Here is a 23,453-nt window from a genome sequence, read left to right on the forward strand (position 1 = left end):
ATGGCATCAGTTACCCCTACAAATGTCAGCATGGCAGTGTTTGCCCTGGGCGGCTTTCCTGGACTGGAGACAGCTCATGGCTGGATTGGCATCCCTGTCTTCTCTGCCTATTTGGTTGCCATGCTGGGCAACTGCACCATCCTCTACATCATCTGGGTGGAGCCAAGCTTGCATCGGCCCATGTATCAGTTCTTGGCTATGCTGGCTGCCGCCGACCTGGGCCTCTGTGTTGTCACAGTACCCACAGTGCTGGGTGTCCTCTGGTCCCGACTAAGGCAGATCACCAGTCAAGCTTGCGTTGCCCAACTCTACTTCCTTCACTCCTTGCCTCTCATGGAGTCAGCTGTGCTCTTTGCCATGGCGATGGACCGCTTCCTGGCTATCAGCTCCCCACTGAGGTACTCTGAGCTGCTGAGCACCACCAGTCAAACAAATTGGCCTTGCCCTCCTTATGAGGAGCACACTTATCATAGTGCCCCCTTTTTATTTCCTTGCAAAGTTCCCCTACTGTCCAGCTGCGAGATTGTCCCACTCCTACTGTCTGCACCAGGACCTGATTCGCTTGGCTTGCAGTGACACCACCTTCAACAACATTTATGGCCTCAGCATGATCCTCCTCACCATGGGCTGCGACCTCCTCTTCATTCTGATTTCCTACAGCCTAATCCTGAAGGCAGTCCTGGGCATGGTCTCCAGTGGCCGCAGCCCTCTCAAGGCCCTGAGCACCTGTGTCTCGCACATCTGTGCTGTCCTGGTCTTCTACATCCCTGTGCTTGGCCTGTCTGTTGTGCACCGGTTTGGGCAGCATGCGCCTCCCCTCCTCCACGTCCTCATGGGCAATGTCTACATCCTCTTCCCGCCCCTTATGAATCCCCTAATTTACAGCATCAAAACAAAGGAGATCTCTAGCCGGCTCCTCCGAATGCTCAGGAACCTCTGGAAGATTTAGCAGAAGGGAAGGCAAGGGGACTTAATCTCTGCACTGGAAGAGAATGGCACACTTCTTTTCAAGGCCTCCTGCAGGTAAATCCTTTCATTGTCAAGTGGCCAAGCAGGGACTAGAACGACCCTGCACCTAGTGACGTTACCGTTACCCCAATGATAGGTTGTGCACACGGAGAGTGAGATATTCTGGGACCCCCATTTTATTAAGCACGTTCCACAGCTTGATATGATAAATAAAATCAACAGCCTTTCTATAATCATTGAAGCACATATTGACTCCTTTTTGATATTTTTTGCTTTCTCCGTTTAAAAAAAACAACCCTCCGTCAGCTATAATGTTTCATGTTTCTCGGCCTTTTCTAAAGCCAGCTTGAACATCTGGCATCTTTTTCTCGTAGGGCTCCAATCTGCACTGGATGATCCTGAGCAGCATTTTGTTAGAGAGTGAAATTAAGGCTATTGAATGATAATTTGCACACTCTGCAAAGTCTCCTCTCCTGGTATTGGAGTGCAGATTGACTTCTTCCAAACTGTTGACCACCACTGTGTCGTTCTCCAGATTTCCTGGCATGGTTCGGTTAGAACCTCTACAGATGCTTCTTCTGTTGCCTGCCGTATTTCCACAGATACTCCTTCCAGTCCTATAGCCTTCTGACTTGGTACTGATCAGAGTGCTGATCTAACTTCCTCTTCCAGGACTAGAAGTTCTTATAAGTAGGGAATATCTTCTAAGCTTTCTTGGATAAGAACATATCTACTCTACAGAATTTCAGTATACTCCTTCCATCTTTGATCTTCTTGGAATCAGTTACCATCTGGGATCCCCAGGCACACTAATTCAAGGTGGGAACCTTCTTCTAAGTTCGGAGACCTTTTGAAAGGCTTTCCTTGTGTTTCCATGTCTGTTTCCATCTTCAGTATCTTTACAGGTGTTGTTGTACTACTGCTTCTTGCCTCTTTGAACAGCTTTCTCTGAAAACTCTTTGTTAAATTCATTTCTGAGATTTTTGTTTTGCCTTTGGCTTCTCTTCCCTTCTTGGCAATTTCCATGGTTTGCTCTGACAGTGAGCACGTCTCTTCGGTTTCTTCATTTTTTTGGCAGTGCATTTTCACATTCTTCTGTAACAACTTCTTTAAGTTCATCCCACGGTTCCTCTGGTTCTCTCTCAATGAGGTTCAGGACTTCACAGAGATTCCTGATATTCTCCTTTATGCTGAAGATCATGTCATGGAAACAGGTTGGTTCCTTCCTCCTCTTTGGCTTAACTTGGAATTTGCACATGAGCAGGGCATGCTCTGTTTCAAAGTCAGCCTCTGGCCATGTCTTTGCTATTATAACTGAGCTCCTCTACTTCCCGGTACGATAATAGAGTCAATACACTGGCGCCAGTCAAGCAGTGATGAGCTTTCAGGCCAAATGGCTGTGGGTTACTTCTCTGAGGGCCAGATGTTTCTCCCGCAGCTCTGGCTGGTGTCTTCTGAGGCAGCGAGCTGCTTTGTGGAGTCGCTCTTGATGGTTCACAGGCCACCCGTATGCAGATAGTACCTGTTCAGTTAATTCATTTTTCAGTTCATATGTTTATTCTCCAAGTGGAGAAAAATAGGAAAAAAAACAGAATAGGGGAAAAGAAACACACCAATTGTTAAAATTTTAAAAAGGTGCAATGTTCCTGCAGTAGTATCTTGAGAAACACATTTTCAACTAGAAAGGATGTTGAGGTTCTTGCTTACAGCACTGTAGACCATTTTTCTCTAAGCCCACCAGGTAACACTCATCCTTTCAGCCCCAAGTGTGAGGAGCTTCTTCAGCTCCTGGATGCTGAGGGGTGCCCCATCCTCAGATTTCTCATCCTGGAGAGAGCAGTCTTGTGTTGGCTACTGGCAGCAGAGAAACAGGCCAGTGGCTCTTTGCAAGCCGAGATTTGCATCCTGCTGACAAGGTGGGCAATCTCAGTTGCTACTTGAAGAACAGCAGGCCAGCCTTTCTCAACCAAGTCCCCATCCAGGTGTGCTGGCACTTGCTAGGAATTCTAGGGACTGCACCCTATCTAGAGAACATCAGTTTGAAAAAGACTACAACATTAGTATGCAATCCTATGCACAGACTTTCCCAGGAGTAAATCTCACTGAATTCAACATGATCTTCTAATCAGGCATGTGTTGGAATGCGCTGTCAGCCATGGATCTGGTATGGGTTGGGTGCAATTTTTCCTAATCCCATTGGTTTCTAATAATTTGAAAGGGGACAACAATGTTCCACTTTTTCTATGGTATGCCTAATTTTTAGCCCTTCTATTGTACCCATCCTGCATGTTCACGCTTCCTTCTTTCTTTGAATGCATGCTTCCAATAATTAATTGCATTACTAATTAGTTAAGCTACACAGACATTGTAATTCATGAGTTATAATGTGACATTGTCATCTGTTTTATTCTCCATGCTTTGTACTTCCTTTTTCAGGCAGATTGTGGTGCCAAATGCAAAAGAGTGCCCTATATGTGTGTATTTCAGAGAATACTGAATTGCTGTGCAGTTGAGCATCCTCGCTGCTACATGCAAAATTTTGCATTTGTTCTTTGTTGAGCTTTGCAGCAAAGACTGAGTACTGTGCAATTGGGCAATTGGGCAATGGAAAGGATTCAGCATGCACATTAAGCAAAATCTAGGCTGCCAGGCTGTAATTTCTTGTTTTGTAAATCTGCTGCTCTCCTCTCCCCCAGAACAATAAGGGCCAACAATCAAAATCCTAATTTGCTTAAATCACCCTGTGGTACTGCCCCACACGCACACAGAAAAATTCAGATGCTGTCTGTTTATTTAAAAAAATAAAAATATTTTTATTTCCTTTTCCAATGAATGTCTTACATGTGACTACTTAAAATTAAAAAGGCATTACCCTCCATTTTCTTTTTAAAAAAGAGATTGATTCTATTGATCAGTTGTGAGATGAGTCAATCTCCCCCCTCAGAAAGAGGGAAGAAAGGGCTAATTTCCCACGCTGGCCACATCCCCATAATCACCGCCCTGCCTCTCATTTGTGCATGGCAGTTTCCAGGCTGCTGAGCTCCCCAATCACTCTGGGTGGCTCACAAGGAACGAAAACAGCCTACATCAAAAAATAATACGTCTGACCAGAAGACCAACTCCATGTCACAACCACCCCATGCCCACACCCCAAAGCATAGGGACCCGACCCCTTCAAACGGTTGGTTTCTAAGAATTCTGTGTCTTATTTAATACGCTTTACAGGAATACAATTTGCAAAATCTTTGATGGATTCAAATAGCAACTGGATTTACTTTTGCATACTGCCAAATATTGTGGTACAAACTGAACCAAGTTCTCCAGTCAGCGCTTGCATGAGAAAGCTATTTATGTTCTTCTGTGGAGCAAAAACAGTGAAGCAAGCCATTTGTTTTGTTTGTTGAATATGATGTTGCAAGAAAAAATAACTTTGGAGAGATTAGAGTTTTGCAGTGGAAAAGACCAGAAACAAAGGTTTAAAGCAGCCTGCACAACGTGTGGGCCCGTGGGTCACATGCAGTCCACCAAGCAGCAAACCCACGGCTGCCAAATGGCACGGGCACCAGGAGGGATCTCCCGTTGCCACCTAGTTTCTCACGGCCACCTCCGCCCCAAAGGACACTTTGCCAAGTGCCTCCAGGCCTCCCCGACATTGCCAGCTCCATGGCTGCCACCACACCGCCAGCTACCAAACAGCTTGGTGGGCCAGCTGTTCCTTTGTGACCCACAGTTATTTTTAATGTATCAGTGTGGCCTTTCCCCTCTATGAGTTGACATAATTTTACAAAAATTAAAGAACCTATTTACAAAATGTTTGTGCCCATTCAAATCCATTACAAAGTGAAAAAACCATAACAGGGGAGTGGGATAATGCCGTTATTAAAACTACTCCAGAAGTTATAAAACTGTCGGTCGCTTCCTAAGGGGCTTCCTCAGCTGGCAAACTGCATCATGCACAGCAGTTCAGCGGAGCCTGGTCTTGGGGCTCATCCCTCCCACCCTGCCTCTCAGAAAATAACCCACAGCTGAACCCTTGCCTACTTCATACTGACATGCCAATCCCTTTTTATTCTGGTGAGGCAAGTCCTTCCTACTTGAAGGGTTATGAATTGCAATAGATCAAAGTGCCAGTTTCCCCCAAATGTAAGATTATCGTCCCAGGAATTCTGAACCACAGAATGACTGCTTTCTAAGGGGTGAAACTTTAAAGTCACTTTAAAAGTGCTGACTCCAATAGCAGAGATCCCTTCTTAATTTTCTGTTCTAAGGATGATGGCCTGTAATTTCCACCTCATCATTTTCAGGTACTGAATATGGAGATTAGCATCAGAGGCCCCACGTCTGCTTCTAGATGTGGTGTCTTTGTGGTTCTGTGGGGCCATGCACCTCATTTCTGTCAGTACGTTCAGAAGAATTTCTTCCTCCACCCAACCTGGCGGAGCACACTGTCACGGATCTCCTTGGTCTTGATGCCATACACAATGGGGTTGAGGGTGGGAGGGAGCAGCAGGTAAAGGTTAGCTAGGAGGACCCATACGTGGGGGGCAAGCTGGTGCCCAAAGCGGTGGGTCAGAATGGAGAAGAGGCCTGGCACAAAAGCAATTAGGATAACACAGATATGAGAGCCACAGGTGTTGAAGGCCTTGAGTCAGGCTTCCCTGGGCAGCTGAAGGACTGTCTGCAGGATCATGCCATAGGACAGGCAGATGAGCAGAATGTCTGAAGGCCCCACATAGAGGGCCACAGTCCATACAGGCTGTTGACAGTGATGTCTGCGCAGGCCAGCTTCACCACGGCCATGTGTTGGCAATATGTGTGGGGCACCATGTTGCTTGCACAGAATGGCAGCTTCATGGCCAAAACTGGGAGTGGCATGATGAGAGCAACAGCCCGGGCCACCACAACCATTCCAATCTTGAAAAGCCGCCGATTGGTCAAGATCACTTCATAACGCAGTGGAGAGCATATGGCCACATAGCGGTCAAGTGCCATGGCAACAAGGACAGTAGTCTCCATCACAGAGAACAAGTGGATGAAAAACACCTGGGCCAAGCAGCCAGCAAAGCTAATCTCCCTGTCAAGGAATAGGAAGGAACACAACATCTTGGGTAGCGTGGCTGATGAGATGACCAGGTCGATAGCCGCCAGCATGGAGAGGGAGATATACATTGGCTTATGGAGACTGGCTTCTACCTTGATGACCAGCAAGATGACGCTGTTCCCCAGGAGGGTAATGAGGTACATGGAAAAGAGGGGGATGGACAGCCAGTGGTGGGTGGCTTCCAGACCCGGGATGCCCAGCAGGATGAAGGAGGAATGGCTGATGTTCTGCAGGAACATGGTGCTGCCCTTCCACCATCACAGAAGAAGGCACTCCCTACATGAGAGAAAAATGCCTAGCAGAGTTCCCAGAAGCCCCAGACTCAAGCAGAGGGAGAGGGAGTGTTAGTGGGGCTGGGCGCCAAAATGGATCTGCCCTCTGCCTGCTCCCTTGATTTTTGCTCCAACAAGGAAGCTCTGCTGGGAAACGAGGAGGATTGGCTGGGCAGCCTAGAAAGAGCACTGAGCCCATCTCCTCCTTGGCATGGGCAGGAAGCTTGATTTGAGGCAGTTCGAGCAGAGTATGATTATTATTATAAATTTATTAATTTATTTGTTATTTCAATTTATATAGCTGCCATCTCAAATCTATGACCCTCACAATGATTTAAAAACAATATAAGAAACAAAAACAATACAAAAGCAAAGGTTAATTTTTGCACCTAGGGGGAAGAACTTGCCTGGACTTGTTTTAGTTTCAGTTTTCCCTTCTGTGTAGGCATGTAGAGTTGAGTTAAGCAGCTCTCACTGAGAGCCTGTAAGAATGCAGAAGACTTTAAAGATGTTTTGCTTTCTGTAAATAAAATTATTTTTATAGAAATGCCTGGTGTGTGACTTTTCTGATCTCTCCTGGGCTAAAGGCTTTCCTAGCAATCTGCCAACAGGTTATGTGCCCAGTAAACAGCCCAGTAAGCCCAGTAAAACCCAGAGAGAAAAGAGAGATCAGCTCCGCACCTCATGCACAATTTAAAGGCAGGTAGCAAAGACCTGTGAAGATTTCCTTTGGAGCCACCTGGAGATTTTCCAGCAACTGCCAGTCTACAGGACAAAGAAGCCAGCTGAGGTGACTTGCAAAAGAAGGAAGAAGCCATGGCTACCTCCCAGCCCTCAGCGATGCCTCTGGAGCGCCTATCAGAGACCAACTATTTGAATTGGGCCCTGAAGATGGAGATGTATCTTCGCAGAGAGAACCTTTGGCTGCCAATTGGTGAGCAAACCCCCCAAAATCCCAGTGCTGAATGGCTGAGACAGGATGAGCGGGCTAGAGCCACCATTATCCTGGGAGTTGAGGACAATCAGCTAGTCCACGTGCGAGGCATGCAGTCTGCAAAGCAACTTTGGGACGCTTTGAGAGACTTATATGTAAAGGCAACAGCAGGGAGTAAAGTTACTCTGACGAAAAAAGCTGTACAGAGCCTACCTGGCAGAAGGAGAAAGCCTTCCTGAGCACCTGCATTATATTCAGCAGCTGTTTGTTGAGTTGCAGGAGAGAGGAATGGAATTTACACCTCTCACAAAATCCTATATCCTCCTGTCCTCACTGAATGAAACGTGGGACACACTGATTTGTACCCTGGAGGCTATGCCTGAAGCAGACCTCACCCCATTGTATGTTACACAGCGCTTACTCACTGAATGGGAGAAGAGAGAGGAAAGATCCCCCCCCCCATCTCTTCTGGAAAGCTGCAAGACCAGAAAATGAGGGAAAGGAAGCTGAGGCCACAGCACTAGCCAGCCAGCGATGCTTCACTTGTGGTTCAGCTGGACATTTGCAGAAAGACTGTGCCTTGAGACCCAAGAGTAGAAAGACAGAGAAGAAGAACACAAGGGCAACACAGAAGAAGGCTCTTCAGACAACCCAAATTGCACAGGTTGCTGAGAAGGGTAATTCTGATGTATGGGTGTTAAATGACAATTGGTCCCAGAATCTATGTAATTGTAAAAGCTCTTTTGTGTCACTGTCTAAAACTGAAAGAGAAAGTGTATCTTTGGCTGATGGGTCTGTCACCAAAATTATGGGACAAGGTGACTTGTATTTATCCTGCTTGGGAGAAACTGTAAAAGGTGTGTTGTATGTGCCAAATTTACAATCAAACCTTTTATCTGTGGCACAATTGGCTGCAACAGGGTATGTCATAACATTTAAGAAAAATGGTTGTGAGATATGTAAACATGGAAAATTGTGTGCTACTGGTATGTTAAAAGACTCCTTGTACATTGTGCAAAATGCAAGGAAGCCAAGCTGCAAGGCTGCAGTTGGCAACACTCCATATCATGACCAATGTGTACACCTGATGCACAGGAGATTTGGTCATGCTAATTTCAAGTATATAGCACAAATGCCACAGCTGTGTGCTGACCTAAAGCTGAAGCCCTGTGACAAATACTTAGATTGTGTAGTTTGCAAAGAATGCCAAATGCTAAAAGCTCCTGTGAGTAAGCACAGTGACAGAGTTCCAACTAGACCTTTGGAAATTGTACACTCTGACATTATTGGTCCTTTTGCTCCAGGTCTTGGACAAGCAAGGTATGCAATGACCATCACTGATGATTTCTCAAGATACACATTCATCTACATCTTAAAACACAAAGATGAGGCATTTGAGAAATTTAAAGGTTTTGTGACATGGGCAAATGGAAAATTCCCTAGGCCTGTATCTGCACTCCAATGTGATAGGGGAGGAGAGTACCTTTATCACAAATTCAAAAGGTTCCTGGCAGAAAAGGGGATAGAACAAATTCTTTCTAACCCTTACACCCCTCAGCAAAATGGTGTTGCTGAAAGAAAGGGCAGAACCTTGCAAAATGCGATGGAATGCATGCTTAAGGATTCACATTTATCTTTTAAGTATTGGGGAGAGGCAATATCTACTGCCTGTTATGTACAAAACAGATTGTATAACTCTGTGATTCAGGACACTCCGTTCCATTTGTTTTATGGTGTGAAACCAAAGGTAAACCATCTTAGAGTGTTTGGTAGCACTGCTTGGGTTCATATTCCAAAACAACAGAGAAGGAAAGGAGGCCCCACAACAAAGAAAGCCATCTTTGTTGGCTATGAACAAAGCCAAAGGAGCTACAGGTTCATAGTGGGAGAGAAATTGATAATTAGCAAAAGCGCTTCTTTTGCTGAACAAAACTGGGGGAGATTAAACTCTAGCTCTCCAGTTGATCTGACCACCACAAGAGAACAGCAAGGACTTGCTGATGGTGATCTTTTGCCTGATGAGGACCTAAAACAGAAAAGCAAACTCAAGATCTGTCTGATGAGACAGATGCTTCTCAGGAAAGTGATAGGAGTCAAAATTTAAGCCCTGTATTACCTCACAGATCTCAGAGAAGTAATAAAGGCATTCCTCCATCACATTTTCAGGCTGAAACAGTAAAGGCATTTCACATATTCACAGAACCTGAGTCTTTAGAACAAGTGAATGCTTTACCAGCTGAGATTGCACAAAATTGGCATTCTGCCATGCAACAGGAGTTAGCATCCTTGAAAGAAAACAAAACATGCAAACTAGTAAATTTACCTCCCAGTGAACGCTGTCCGGGTTGCAGGTGGGTTTTCAAACTGAAAAGGGATGCTGATGGCAAAATCCAAAAATATAAAGCAAGGTTAGTTGCAAAAGGGTTCACTCAAAGGAAAGATTTAGACTTTGACAAGACTTTTGCACCAGTTACTAAAGGTGAATCAATTAGATTACTGTTAAAAATTGCTGCACTCAAAGGAATGTCAGTTCACCACTATGACATTCAAACTGCATTTCTCTATGGTGATTTAGACCACAAATTATACATGCAGCAACCCCCTGGCTATGAAAAAGGGGAGAATCTAGTCTGTGAACTGCAGAAGTCAATCTATGGGTTAAAACAAGCTCTAGATCCTGAAACCAAAAATTAGATGAAAAAAAATACTGCAGAATTTTGGTTTTGAAAAAGGAAAAGCAGATACATGTGTATATATGAAGAAAGACAAACAAGGCTGTATGTATCTGTGCATTTATGTTGATGATTTGCTGCTGTTCACACCAACAGAAAAACAAAGGCTTGATTTTGAAGCCTGCATGAAAAGCCATTTCACATTAAAAAGCCTTGGAACTGTAACAAATAACCTAGGTTTGGAAATACACAGGGAGAAGGATGGTAGCTTTCTGTAAAACCAAAGGGGAGATAATGTTAAAATATTGTGAATGGAAAGACATACAGAGTTGTCAAAGAAAATTGGTTTGCATCTTATTCTGTAGTATAAAAAGGGGAGTGTTAATGTTTTCTATTACAGATTAAAGTTACTATGGTAACTAATCATTTTGGCCGGGTGAAAAGGTTGAATTCAACTGTCCCCTTTTTGAATGTTAATTTTTGCAGCTGGGGGGAAGAACTTGCCTGGACTTGTTTTAGTTTCAGTTTTCCCTTCTGTGTAGGCATGTAGAGTTGAGTTAAGCAGCTCTCACTGAGAGCCTGTAAGAATGCAGAAGCCTTTAAAGATGTTTTGCTTTCTGTAAATAAAATTATTTTTATAGAAATGCCTGGTGTGTGACTTTTCTGATCTCTCCTGGGCTAAAGGCTTTCCTAGCAATCTGCCAACAGGTTATGTGCCCAGTAAACAGCCCAGTAAGCCCAGTAAAACCCAGAGAGAAAAGAGAGATCAGCTCCGCACCTCATGCACAATTTAAAGGCAGGTAGCAAAGACCTGTGAAGATTTCCTTTGGAGCCACCTGGAGATTTTCCAGCAACTGCCAGTCTACAGGACAAAGAAGCCAGCTGAGGTGACTTGCAAAAGAAGGAAGAAGCCATGGCTACCTCCCAGCCCTCAGCGATGCCTCTGGAGCGCCTATCAGAGACCAACTATTTGAATTGGGCCCTGAAGATGGAGATGTATCTTCGCAGAGAGAACCTTTGGCTGCCAATTGGTGAGCAAACCCCCCAAAATCCCAGTGCTGAATGGCTGAGACAGGATGAGCGGGCTAGAGCCACCATTATCCTGGGAGTTGAGGACAATCAGCTAGTCCACGTGCGAGGCATGCAGTCTGCAAAGCAACTTTGGGACGCTTTGAGAGACTTATATGTAAAGGCAACAGCAGGGAGTAAAGTTACTCTGACGAAAAAAGCTGTACAGAGCCTACCTGGCAGAAGGAGAAAGCCTTCCTGAGCACCTGCATTATATTCAGCAGCTGTTTGTTGAGTTGCAGGAGAGAGGAATGGAATTTACACCTCTCACAAAATCCTATATCCTCCTGTCCTCACTGAATGAAACGTGGGACACACTGATTTGTACCCTGGAGGCTATGCCTGAAGCAGACCTCACCCCATTGTATGTTACACAGCGCTTACTCACTGAATGGGAGAAGAGAGAGGAAAGATCCCCCCCCCATCTCTTCTGGAAAGCTGCAAGACCAGAAAATGAGGGAAAGGAAGCTGAGGCCACAGCACTAGCCAGCCAGCGATGCTTCACTTGTGGTTCAGCTGGACATTTGCAGAAAGACTGTGCCTTGAGACCCAAGAGTAGAAAGACAGAGAAGAAGAACACAAGGGCAACACAGAAGAAGGCTCTTCAGACAACCCAAATTGCACAGGTTGCTGAGAAGGGTAATTCTGATGTATGGGTGTTAAATGACAATTGGTCCCAGAATCTATGTAATTGTAAAAGCTCTTTTGTGTCACTGTCTAAAACTGAAAGAGAAAGTGTATCTTTGGCTGATGGGTCTGTCACCAAAATTATGGGACAAGGTGACTTGTATTTATCCTGCTTGGGAGAAACTGTAAAAGGTGTGTTGTATGTGCCAAATTTACAATCAAACCTTTTATCTGTGGCACAATTGGCTGCAACAGGGTATGTCATAACATTTAAGAAAAATGGTTGTGAGATATGTAAACATGGAAAATTGTGTGCTACTGGTATGTTAAAAGACTCCTTGTACATTGTGCAAAATGCAAGGAAGCCAAGCTGCAAGGCTGCAGTTGGCAACACTCCATATCATGACCAATGTGTACACCTGATGCACAGGAGATTTGGTCATGCTAATTTCAAGTATATAGCACAAATGCCACAGCTGTGTGCTGACCTAAAGCTGAAGCCCTGTGACAAATACTTAGATTGTGTAGTTTGCAAAGAATGCCAAATGCTAAAAGCTCCTGTGAGTAAGCACAGTGACAGAGTTCCAACTAGACCTTTGGAAATTGTACACTCTGACATTATTGGTCCTTTTGCTCCAGGTCTTGGACAAGCAAGGTATGCAATGACCATCACTGATGATTTCTCAAGATACACATTCATCTACATCTTAAAACACAAAGATGAGGCATTTGAGAAATTTAAAGGTTTTGTGACATGGGCAAATGGAAAATTCCCTAGGCCTGTATCTGCACTCCAATGTGATAGGGGAGGAGAGTACCTTTATCACAAATTCAAAAGGTTCCTGGCAGAAAAGGGGATAGAACAAATTCTTTCTAACCCTTACACCCCTCAGCAAAATGGTGTTGCTGAAAGAAAGGGCAGAACCTTGCAAAATGCGATGGAATGCATGCTTAAGGATTCACATTTATCTTTTAAGTATTGGGGAGAGGCAATATCTACTGCCTGTTATGTACAAAACAGATTGTATAACTCTGTGATTCAGGACACTCCGTTCCATTTGTTTTATGGTGTGAAACCAAAGGTAAACCATCTTAGAGTGTTTGGTAGCACTGCTTGGGTTCATATTCCAAAACAACAGAGAAGGAAAGGAGGCCCCACAACAAAGAAAGCCATCTTTGTTGGCTATGAACAAAGCCAAAGGAGCTACAGGTTCATAGTGGGAGAGAAATTGATAATTAGCAAAAGCGCTTCTTTTGCTGAACAAAACTGGGGGAGATTAAACTCTAGCTCTCCAGTTGATCTGACCACCACAAGAGAACAGCAAGGACTTGCTGATGGTGATCTTTTGCCTGATGAGGACCTAAAACAGAAAAGCAAACTCAAGATCTGTCTGATGAGACAGATGCTTCTCAGGAAAGTGATAGGAGTCAAAATTTAAGCCCTGTATTACCTCACAGATCTCAGAGAAGTAATAAAGGCATTCCTCCATCACATTTTCAGGCTGAAACAGTAAAGGCATTTCACATATTCACAGAACCTGAGTCTTTAGAACAAGTGAATGCTTTACCAGCTGAGATTGCACAAAATTGGCATTCTGCCATGCAACAGGAGTTAGCATCCTTGAAAGAAAACAAAACATGCAAACTAGTAAATTTACCTCCCAGTGAACGCTGTCCGGGTTGCAGGTGGGTTTTCAAACTGAAAAGGGATGCTGATGGCAAAATCCAAAAATATAAAGCAAGGTTAGTTGCAAAAGGGTTCACTCAAAGGAAAGATTTAGACTTTGACAAGACTTTTGCACCAGTTACTAAAGGTGAATCAATTAGATTACTGTTAAAAATTACTGCACTCAAAGGAATGTCAGTTCACCACTATGACATTCAAACTGCATTTCTCTATGGTGATTTAGACCACAAATTATACATGCAGCAACCCCCTGGCTATGAAAAAGGGGAGAATCTAGTCTGTGAACTGCAGAAGTCAATCTATGGGTTAAAACAAGCTCTAGATCCTGAAACCAAAAATTAGATGAAAAAAAATACTGCAGAATTTTGGTTTTGAAAAAGGAAAAGCAGATACATGTGTATATATGAAGAAAGACAAACAAGGCTGTATGTATCTGTGCATTTATGTTGATGATTTGCTGCTGTTCACACCAACAGAAAAACAAAGGCTTGATTTTGAAGCCTGCATGAAAAGCCATTTCACATTAAAAAGCCTTGGAACTGTAACAAATAACCTAGGTTTGGAAATACACAGGGAGAAGGATGGTAGCTTTCTGTAAAACCAAAGGGGAGATAATGTTAAAATATTGTGAATGGAAAGACATACAGAGTTGTCAAAGAAAATTGGTTTGCATCTTATTCTGTAGTATAAAAAGGGGAGTGTTAATGTTTTCTATTACAGATTAAAGTTACTATGGTAACTAATCATTTTGGCCGGGTGAAAAGGTTGAATTCAACTGTCCCCTTTTTGAATGTTAATTTTTGCAGCTGGGGGGAAGAACTTGCCTGGACTTGTTTTAGTTTCAGTTTTCCCTTCTGTGTAGGCATGTAGAGTTGAGTTAAGCAGCTCTCACTGAGAGCCTGTAAGAATGCAGAAGCCTTTAAAGATGTTTTGCTTTCTGTAAATAAAATTATTTTTATAGAAATGCCTGGTGTGTGACTTTTCTGATCTCTCCTGGGCTAAAGGCTTTCCTAACAACCTGCCAACAGTATAGCACAGGTAAAACTCACCAGAATGTTTTGTGATAGTGGCTGCAAGATGTTGAAGAAGGGACCAAACAGCTGAAACTGAGATGGATCTCTGGGCTTGAGAGAGGAACTCCAAGGAGCTGTTTCCAGCCTCATCTGCTGCAGTTTCCAAGCCAGGGGAAGGAAGAGTTCGGCATCATTGTGGACTGGCCAACTCCTCCAGCATGGTCTCCAGTCCTGGGCAGTCTTAAAGGAAGATGTGGGGGATATGATGGGCAGTGATAAAGTTTGATAGATAGATAGATAGATAGATAGATAGATAGATAGATAGATAGATAGATAGATATTCAGAGAACCTGAACAGGTTCAGAGAAGGATTGTGAAGGTGGTCAGGAGACTGGAGTGTAAATCCTACAAAGAGAACTGGGAAGAACTGGGAAGATTCAGCCTTGTGAAAGGTCCACTGAAGGGGGATATGATGGTGCTGTGCAATGACTGACCAATGGATCAGAGAGTGTTTGTGCAGAGAGAGCATGCACATGCTGTGTGGTTGTGGCCCAGCTGTAAACCTGGTCTGGGGCAGCCATTCCTTGCAATGCTGATCAGTTCACAGGCCTGTCGTCTTTGGGGCCTTGTACAAGGTGTAAGATCACCACAATCAGGAGGCTAAGTTGGCAATGGGGGGAGGGGGAGAGGAGGTGCAAAGGAGGCTGGGAATCAGGCCCTGGATCTGTTTCTGCTTCTTTCCAGATGTCATTATTACAACGTGTCCACTTTTATTCATTTATTGACTGGCTGTCTAATAATCATCAAATGACTCAAGGTGGGATATAGAAAAAGTTAAAAACATAGTATTACAATAAAAGAAGAACCCAGGGAAACTGACATTTAAAGCAGTTAGCACACCAGTGAATTCACCAGGTCCCACAGCCCAGGGGCAGCCGGAAGACCCACCGGGGAAGCTGATCAGAGAGGTGGTCCTGAAAACAACCAGCCCTAAGCTGTGAAGGGCTGTATGGATGAATGGCACCCAGAAGCCATTCAACTGGCAACCAGTGCAGCTCATACAGTGGTGGTGTCCCGTGGGCACAGTGAGGTGTACCCAAAACTATTCTGCACCTGCTATAGCTTCAACATGGTCTTCAAGGGCAGCCCCGAGCAAAGCCCACTCCTGTAGTCCAAGCAAGAGGTCACTAAGGCCCGAGTAAATGCAAGATGCAAAATGCAAGGGGCTTCCATCCAAACCCTGAGAGCCTCCAGGCGCTGGGGGAGAGCCTCAACAGCCTCTCCTGACTGGCACGGAGCCAAAATGGAAGATGGAGCATCATCAGTAGGTGAGGATACCGGACCCTGTGCCCTCGGATGACCTCACCCACCAGCCTCAGAAGGACCTTACGGGAGACCAGCCGGGAGGAAGGAGGGAAGCGGCCACCACGCGATGCTCCCCACTCCCAACACTGGACCAGTCCAGGAGGATGCCACAATGGCTGGTCCAGAAGGCCACTGGCAGATCAAGAAGGACCGGGAGAGCTGCAAGGTGAGGCAACCACTTCATTTGGCCCAGCAGGATGTTTGGATGGGGGCTACCTGGGCTCCCCAAGGAGCAAAAGGTCTTCAGGCCTTCAGGCCAGGCGATAGAGAGAAAAGGACGGGGCAGCAGTGGGGCTGAGCCTGGGCTCTCTGGGAAGCCCCGGAAAGTGTCTGTTGGGAGGACGGGCAGAGCCAGGTGGCTCCTGTGTTGGGCTGTTCTGGGCCAGGGCAAACCAGCCCAGGGCGGACACCTCCGCTCCCCCCCTCCCCGCCCCGCCCCCCCTTGCCCAGTTTGAAGCTTCTGGGAGTTTAGAGACGGCTCTCCCCCAGGCCTTATGAATTCCTCTTCTGGAAGCAGGTGCAGCTGGCCAACAGGGCAGAGCTTTGTTGGGGCTCAGGGAGCGGGCCACAGAAAGCCCCCAATCTAGCATTCCTTAAAGGTCCCCCTAGAGAAGGCCAGCAGGTGGGCAGGCAGCCGCTCCTCAGTGGAGGGCCCGCTGAGCCCCCACCTCACTGCTGGGAGGAGTTGGCACAGCTCTGCCGGTCCGATGTTGCCGATTCGCAGGCGGGGCTGATGCGGGGCGGGTTTCGTGGCAGCTGATCAGCTGCTGAACACCTCGCTCCCCGCCCCGCAGAAGCCCTGGCCCCACACCTCCCCGAGGGCGCGAGAGCCAAGGGCGAAGGGCTACACTCCGCGGCTCAGGGCCAGCTTAAGCGGGACAGGCTAAGGTCGGGCACAAGCCTCCGACGTGCCGGGCGCGGCCTCGGGGCGGCCGGGCAAGGGAGGGAGGGCGAGCCCCGCCAGGTTTCAGGCGCCTCGCCCGCCGTCCCTAGCGGGGAGGCGAGGCGGGGCGGGGCGGGGAGGGGAGGGGGCGCTTGGAGGCGGCCCTCCCCGGCAGTCAGGCCGGGAAGCAGCTGAGCCCAGTTAATGGTTAACGGTCCCTGCGGCCTCTCGGCATCCGCGGGCTGGAATTCCCAGGCAGGGAGGCGGTGGGCAATAATAGCCGGCGCCTGGCGCGCCCCTTCCGACGCGGCCGCTGTCTTCCCCGCGCAGCTGCCCTTAGCGCGGACGCGGCACGGAGGCACGTAGCCCGCCCGCCGACCGGTGAGCTGCCGCGGATGCCCCCGCCCGCCTCTCCTGCCCGCCGAGCGCCCGGCCTCGGGCAGGCAGCTCCACGGGCCACGCCCGATGGGCGGTGGCTTCCTGGCAGCGGAGCCTCGTGCCTGCCTGGAAGGCTGCTGGGCGCCTGGAGCGGGGCCGGGAGGGCTCCCTTCCCCCGGGTGGACGCCCCGCGGCGCCCGGTGGCGCCCGCCGGCCGGGGCGCAGCTCGATGCCGACGAGCGCTCTGGCCGGCCCCGGGCGACGGAGCGGTCCGCAGGCGGGATGGGCCCCGTCTCCCCGGCCGACGGGTTGGGTGGACGCGCCAAGGGTCCCCGCGATCTCTTCGCTTAGCAGCGATCCCCGCGGGCTGCGCTGCGCGGGGACTGGACGGCCTGCCTGCCGCCTCGGACGGGGGCAGTCCAAGGGCGGGGGGTGGGGGGTGGAGGGATGGGAAAGAAGCCTGGAGAGGGCCTCCCGGCTGATCTTGAAGGACACCCTCAGTGGGGATCTAGAGCCGGGGTGACATCCGATGCTGCTCTGAAGCCAGTGGGAGACTTGGCAGCCCATGGGTGTTCAAGCACCTTGGCTTTATTCACACAACACCCTTACCCAGGTCAGGGAAAGACCTGAGGCTGTATTCCCACAACTCCCTAAGCGAAGAGAGGGATGCATCTTGGTGTGGGAGTCACTGGGAAGATGGAGCCTGCTTTACTTTGGCAGTGCCTCCTAATGCTCAGTGGGGTGGGGGTGGGGTTCCTGGATCTGTTTCCAGAATGGGTCTTGAACAGCCTGGGGCACCCACATAATGATCGGGTTAATCATTTTTAAAGCTGTGCAGAGTGAAATTCCTATTCGCTCAGTGTTTCTGCTCTGCGGACACATGGGTAGAATGCGCTTTCTCCTTGTACCAGCTGCCTTTGTTTCTTTGTGGGTTGATGCAGTTTCTGGTTTTAGCTGCTTTGCAGGGTGCGTAGAGCAAAAGGGCTATTTTCCATCCAGCTGTACAGTTGATGACACTGGTGGACAGGGCATGGTGCCATAGGTATCCGTGTAGAACAAATAGTTGTTTCTTGGTGGCAGTTTGCCCGCATGCCAGTTTCGGCCACTTGCATGCTTTCTGAAGCATTTGACACCCATGTGTGGTTCCAGAAGAAGAGAATCTCTGGAGCTCAGGGTTGAACTGTGCGGTCCTCGGTGCTCTCTGCGCTTGGCTGTTGGCTTGCAGACGTTTCATGACCTGACCATGTCACATCATCAGGGCACTAATCGAGTGATGAAACGTCTGCAAGCCAACAGCCAAGCGCAGAGAGCACCGAGGACCCCACAGATAACAAAAGGGTCAGAATATACATTTTAGAGAAATAACAGCAGCAGCAGCAGCTGTTTCTCTTGCGTCCCTGTACCCCAAACTAATTACAGCGTTAATTAAGTGCAAGAAAACAAGAGCAAAATAGAGACGGAGTGGGTGGGGGTCAGCCAGGCTGCCGATCACAGCAGTAAAAGGGAAAGAGAGAAGTCTGAGCCAAGGTGCTCGGGAAAGAGAGGGCCAAGCAGAGGAGCAGAGGCCAGTGGGCAGAATCCTCCTGCATGCGCTGAGCGTGGGGGACCCTGGCCAGGGAAGGGTGGAGCAAGAGCCGCACACAGGCGGGGGAGAGCTGAGCAATAAGGGGTGGGGGGCCGGGGCAGGCTGGGGGTGAAGAGGTGGGTGCTGCAAAGTCCGGGCCAGACATGTCCTTGGTGAGTCCAGCAGGCCCCTGAAAGCCCTGCTGTGGCCCTGAGCCAAAAGGGGATGATGCTCCTACCAGTGAGGGTCCAGGGCAGGGTATGGGTCGGGCCATTCAAGGAAGGGAGTCCCATTCCAGGGCCCTGAGAAAGGGAGCAATTTAAGCAGCCCAAGGGCTGCAGGAAGGCCATAGATCCAAGCAGGAAAACTGAAGAGGTGGAGAATTTGGAGCAGCTTTTTCCTGCCACTCCAGACCACTTGGCAAGGGCACTGGTGGTCCTCCTCCTCCTCCTCTTCCTCCCGCCCCCAGGTCCCAGCTGGGCTGCTCTTGCACAGGGCTCCTTGAGGTGGTTTGCAAAGAGTGCTGATGCTCGCAACTCTCACTTCGACTTCTCTGTCCAGGAGCCAGGATCGCCACCGGAGAAGGCTGCTCCCCCATGGCCACCCTTAATGACAGCAGCTTTGACCCCATAACCTTTGTCCTGACTGGAATCCCTGGCATGGAGGCATCTCACATCTGGATCTCTGTCCCCTTCTGCCTGATGTATGTGGTGGCCCTCCTGGGGAACGCTTTTCTCCTCTTTCTCATTGCCACGGACAGCAGCCTCCACCAGCCCATGTACATCTTCCTGGCCATGCTGGCAGTAGCTGATCTAATGCTGTCCACAGCCACAGTGCCTGAGATGCTGGCCATCTTCTGGTTTGGGTCCAGGAGGATCTCTTTTGATGCTTGTATTGCCCAGATGTTCTTCACCCACTTCAGCTTCATTGCAGAGTCCACAATCCTCCTAGCCATGGCGTTTGACCGTTACGTTGCTGTTTGTGACCCATTGCGCTACATGACCATCCTCACGCCTTCAGCAATAGGGAAGGTGGCCATCGCTGCCATCGTCAGGGGGCTCGCAATCATGTTCCCACCCATCTTCCTCCTGAAGAGGCTGCCCTACTGTGGCCACAGCACAATGCCGCACACCTATTGTGAGCACATGGGCATTGCCCGCCTGGCTTGCGGAGACATAACAGTCAACATCTGGTATGGCTTCACAACCACCCTCCTGTCCTCTGGTGTTGATGTGGTGCTTATTAGTGCCTCCTATGCCTTGATACTCCGGGCTGTCTTCCAGCTCCCTTGCAAGGAAGCCCGACGCAAAGCTCTCCGCACGTGTGGCTCCCACATTTGTGTCATACTCATGTTCTACGTGCCAGCCTTCTTCTCCTTCCTCACGCATCGCTTTGGCCACAACATTCCTAGCTGGATCCATATCTTGCTGGCTGACCTCTATGTGATTGTGCCACCCATGCTGAACCCCATTGTCTATGGGGTCAGAACGAGGCAAATCCGGGAGCGGGTTATCCATGTGCTCTCACAAATGGGGAGGACCTGCTTCTAAGACTGAAACATTGGCCAAACGCCAACGGAAGCCTTTTGTTGACGGTTGCTACAGGATGAGAGCTGCCTGCTTGTCAAAGGGAGGAGATGGACCCGCAACTTGGAATGAGCAAGAATCGTTGTGGTGTGGTTACTCTTGTGTCTTACCCCCAAGGGAACCTCCTTGTTGTGATTAGTGTGACCCCAGGTCCATTAAAGCTGCACCCTCCTTGCCCATCCATCTCTGGTGTGGTCCATGAGTGCCAGAAGGAGTATCCTGCCTCCAAAATCGCAGGCAGCTGCTGGGGAGGGTCAGCAGAAGGGTCAGTTGCCCTCCCTCTGTCCACTGGTGAGCTCTCTGGATCTCCCAGGTTGGCCTCCCTGAGACCCAGAGGGCCGAACCAGTGTGCCCCCATCCTGTTCAGGCCCAGGGCTCCTCTGAGTCAACACCTCCTGCCCTTGGATTGTGCTTCCTTTGGATCGAAGGGGGTGAGGTAGCTGCATGTCTGTATCTCCTCTGCCCTCCTCCTTGAAGCTGTCCCTGGAAAGGGACTGGGCGGGCTGGCCCTTTTTGCCCTTCCAATTTGATGGCCTTTTCTTTAGATCTGATATTCTTAAAGGCATGGGGGTGGGGGGATTGTGGACACCCTAAGCTCCAGTGGTTGACTTCTGCCCTGGGGGGTGCTCAGCCAACAGACAGTTTTGTTGGGGAAGATTCTATATGAACAGGAGTGGCAATAGGTGTGGGGGGGGGGATTCCTTTTACTCAGGAACATTTAGCCACACGACCCTCATTCCACCACTCTGCATTCTGAGGTGTTGCATCCTGGACTCTGGCTTCCGTCTTCCGTGAGAACAAAATATTGCAGACGTGGAAAGACAGGGAAAGGCAACACTGCCATCAGTTGTAAAGATACAAACCCCAACTTCAGTAAGGCTCTCACTTAAGGACCTTGTGGGATTAACTAGGGTCCCTAAGCAAAGGGAGGGGGGCTGAACTGGTGATGTCTGGGGTGAGATCCCCAAGGTCATGGGCTGCATGGTGCCTGCAACTGTTCCCTCCAATTTTCTGCCCAGTGTCAGTTCTGGGAAGGATGGTGCGGGACATGCAATAGCTTTGCTTTCTTTGCGGACCGGGACCTTTGCGCTGGCACATCTTTCTGAAAGTCAAGGTGTTTCCAGGCCCATTGGGGATGACCTGGGGTTTGCATAGGGTGGCCCTGCATGGAGAGATCCCTATACACAGAGCTCCCCACTGGGCAACCTGGGGGGCCTGGGAGAGGTCCAGCCAGCGGCCTCAACAGTGACCTCATAGACAATGGATTCCACATTGGAAGGTTGGCATGGGGCACCTGGGGGCGGGTGGGAGGGGCGGGGCAAGAAGAGGAGACCCGTAGCTTGCATGCTGGCAGAGTGAAGAAGCCAGGCAGGGCGCTTCGGGCTGGGACGAGAGGTGCAATCTGACTCTGACTGGCCACAGCCAAGGGAGATCTCTCGTCCCTGCTTGTGACCCGCCTGGCCTCTGTTTTTTCCCAGAAGAAATAATAAAAACGTTGTGGCATGATGGTTGAAAGCCAGAAAATTCCAGGAGTTGACCTCAGATCCACCAATGAGCCGCAAGTTGTCCGGATAATTGTGAAGACGCCCTGGCAGAAGGAAGAGTTTTTGGTCCACAAGGACATGCTTGTGAGAGAATTCAAGGAGCATGTAGCCAGGCACCTGTCCTCTTCTCCTGCCCAGATTGTGCTGGTCTACACCGGAAGGATCTTAAAAGACCACAAGTCACTAGCCCAGCACGGGATCCATCTGGACAACAATGCTGCTGTCTTTGTAGTTGTCCGGTCCCAACAGGCCTGTCCATCCCAGCAGGTGTCCACCCTTCCAACTGACGTGTGCCCAGACACAAAGCCCCCTAGGAGTAGCACTTTTGCTAGCGACGGTCTCCGAGAGCTGACGGCCAGTCTGGGCCTGAATACAGCCAATTTCTCAGAATTCCAGAGCCAGCTGATGTCCAATCCTGACATGATGCTCCAGCTTTTAGAAAACCCCTTCATCCAGAGCAAACTCTCGAGTCCCGATCTGATGAAGGAGCTGGTCACCAACAGCCCCCAGGTACGGCAAGTCATACAGAGGGCCCCTGAGATCAGCCACGTCTTCAGCTCTCCTGAAGGCATGAGGCTGGTGGTGGAGCTGGCCAGGAACCCAGCTGCTGTGCGAGAAATCATCAAATCCCCTCCCCAGGCTCATGCCTGTCCTGGAAGTGTCCCCAGTGGAGACAGCAACACAGCCTTGCAGGATGTGCTGATAGAGGTGCAGGGCCTGGTGCAGAAGGCCTTGCCCAAAAGATCTGCTCCCACTGTCTTGTCAGGAGCCTTGGGAGGCCACCAGGCATCCTTTGACCAGAATGAGAAGCCTGGGCGGGCCAGGCAGCAGCTGCCTTCCCCCAGATCATGTCCCCTAAAGCCTGGTGCCCAGAATTTCACAGCTGTTGGCAATGACCACAGCAATGGAGAAAGTGGCACCTTGCGAGGAGAAGCCAGTCAGCTGGCCTCAGCAGCTGTGAAGAACCTGCTGCACCAGATCATAAAGCATCTCATGCAGAGCATGGCAAGCAGCCCCTCCAGAAATGCCACCGGTCAGGGTCTCAGCCCAGAGGCTGTGGGCAAGGCTGCTCAGAGGAACATGGCTGGATCCAGAAACTCCCGGGAGCAGATTCCAACCCTCCTGCAGCAGATCCAAAACACAGATGTCCTTCTGGCAAGCTGGAGCCCTAAAGAGATCCAGGGGCTGCTGGAAATCCAGCAGAGATTGCAGGCCCTTGCAACTGACGAACCTGTCATGCAGAGGCATGGCCGATCCGAGCGCCGTGCTCGGAGAGCTCTCTCCATCACATCTCTCTGTGATATTGTCCCACCATCTGGGATAGAGGGTGGGCAGGATTTCTCTGCCCATCAGCTCTTGCAGACTCTGGTGGGTGATGATTTCCTGGGCAGCCCCCCCCTCGGTGGCCGTCCGCGGGGCTCCTCAGCGCACCCCTCTTCTAAGCCGCAGCGGACGTACAAGCTCTGAAGTCCCGGGGCTGAGCCTCCGGCAGAGTGGAGAGGGCCTTCCTGTGGCAGCTTCTGTGCAGATGCTAGAGCTTCGCAAAGGAATGGATTTCGTGGTTTCTGATTAAAAGCTTTAAATCTTTCGCAGTGTCTCCTGTTGCCTTTGGCTGAGCTCCACTGGCAGGCTGAGATGGGCCCTCCTCCGGGCCGCTCATCCTTGGGGTTGAATTTGCTTCCTGGCAAAGGGGTTAAACCTCTAATAACATTCAGGGAGAGGTCAGCCAGATTGTGCCTTTTTTCTAAGAAGAGCAATCCTGGGCTTTGGCTTCAGCCTTGTTTCTCTGT

The 23,453-nt window shown here is 49.1% G+C and overlaps 3 protein-coding genes and 1 pseudogene across 3 annotated transcripts; 3 read left to right on the plus strand and 1 right to left on the minus strand.

The window, feature by feature from the left end:
* Positions 1–949, plus strand: LOC134498622 (olfactory receptor 51V1-like). The gene is given in 2 exon segments (XM_063304782.1): positions 1–422; positions 424–949. Coding segments are annotated over 2 exon segments (948 nt in total).
* Positions 950–2,697: 1,748 nt separating this feature from the next.
* On the minus strand, positions 2,698–6,309 carry LOC134498623 (olfactory receptor 52E8-like; annotated as a pseudogene).
* Positions 6,310–19,050: 12,741 nt separating this feature from the next.
* On the plus strand, positions 19,051–20,160 carry LOC134499360 (olfactory receptor 52B2-like). The gene has a single exon (XM_063306053.1). The coding sequence runs from the start codon at positions 19,130–19,132 to the stop codon at positions 20,081–20,083; it is 954 nt and encodes a 317-aa protein (XP_063162123.1). The 5' UTR covers positions 19,051–19,129; the 3' UTR covers positions 20,084–20,160.
* Positions 20,161–21,621: 1,461 nt separating this feature from the next.
* Positions 21,622–23,130, plus strand: LOC134499353 (ubiquilin-1-like). Its single transcript, XM_063306041.1, has one exon. It carries the CDS (start codon positions 21,622–21,624, stop codon positions 23,128–23,130), a length of 1,509 nt encoding a protein of 502 aa, XP_063162111.1.
* Positions 23,131–23,453: the final 323 nt, after the last annotated feature.

The sequence above is a fragment of the Candoia aspera genome, chromosome 5, assembly GCF_035149785.1.
Source record: "Candoia aspera isolate rCanAsp1 chromosome 5, rCanAsp1.hap2, whole genome shotgun sequence".
Classification (NCBI taxonomy): Eukaryota; Metazoa; Chordata; class Lepidosauria; order Squamata; family Boidae; genus Candoia; species Candoia aspera.

Bases quoted from the DNA above. Each gene is read 5' to 3' on its own strand.
- LOC134499360 (XM_063306053.1), top strand. From the start codon at position 19,130: ATGGCCACCCTTAATGACAGCAGCTTTGACCCCATAACCTTTGTCCTG.
- LOC134499353 (XM_063306041.1), top strand. From the start codon at position 21,622: ATGATGGTTGAAAGCCAGAAAATTCCAGGAGTTGACCTCAGATCCACC.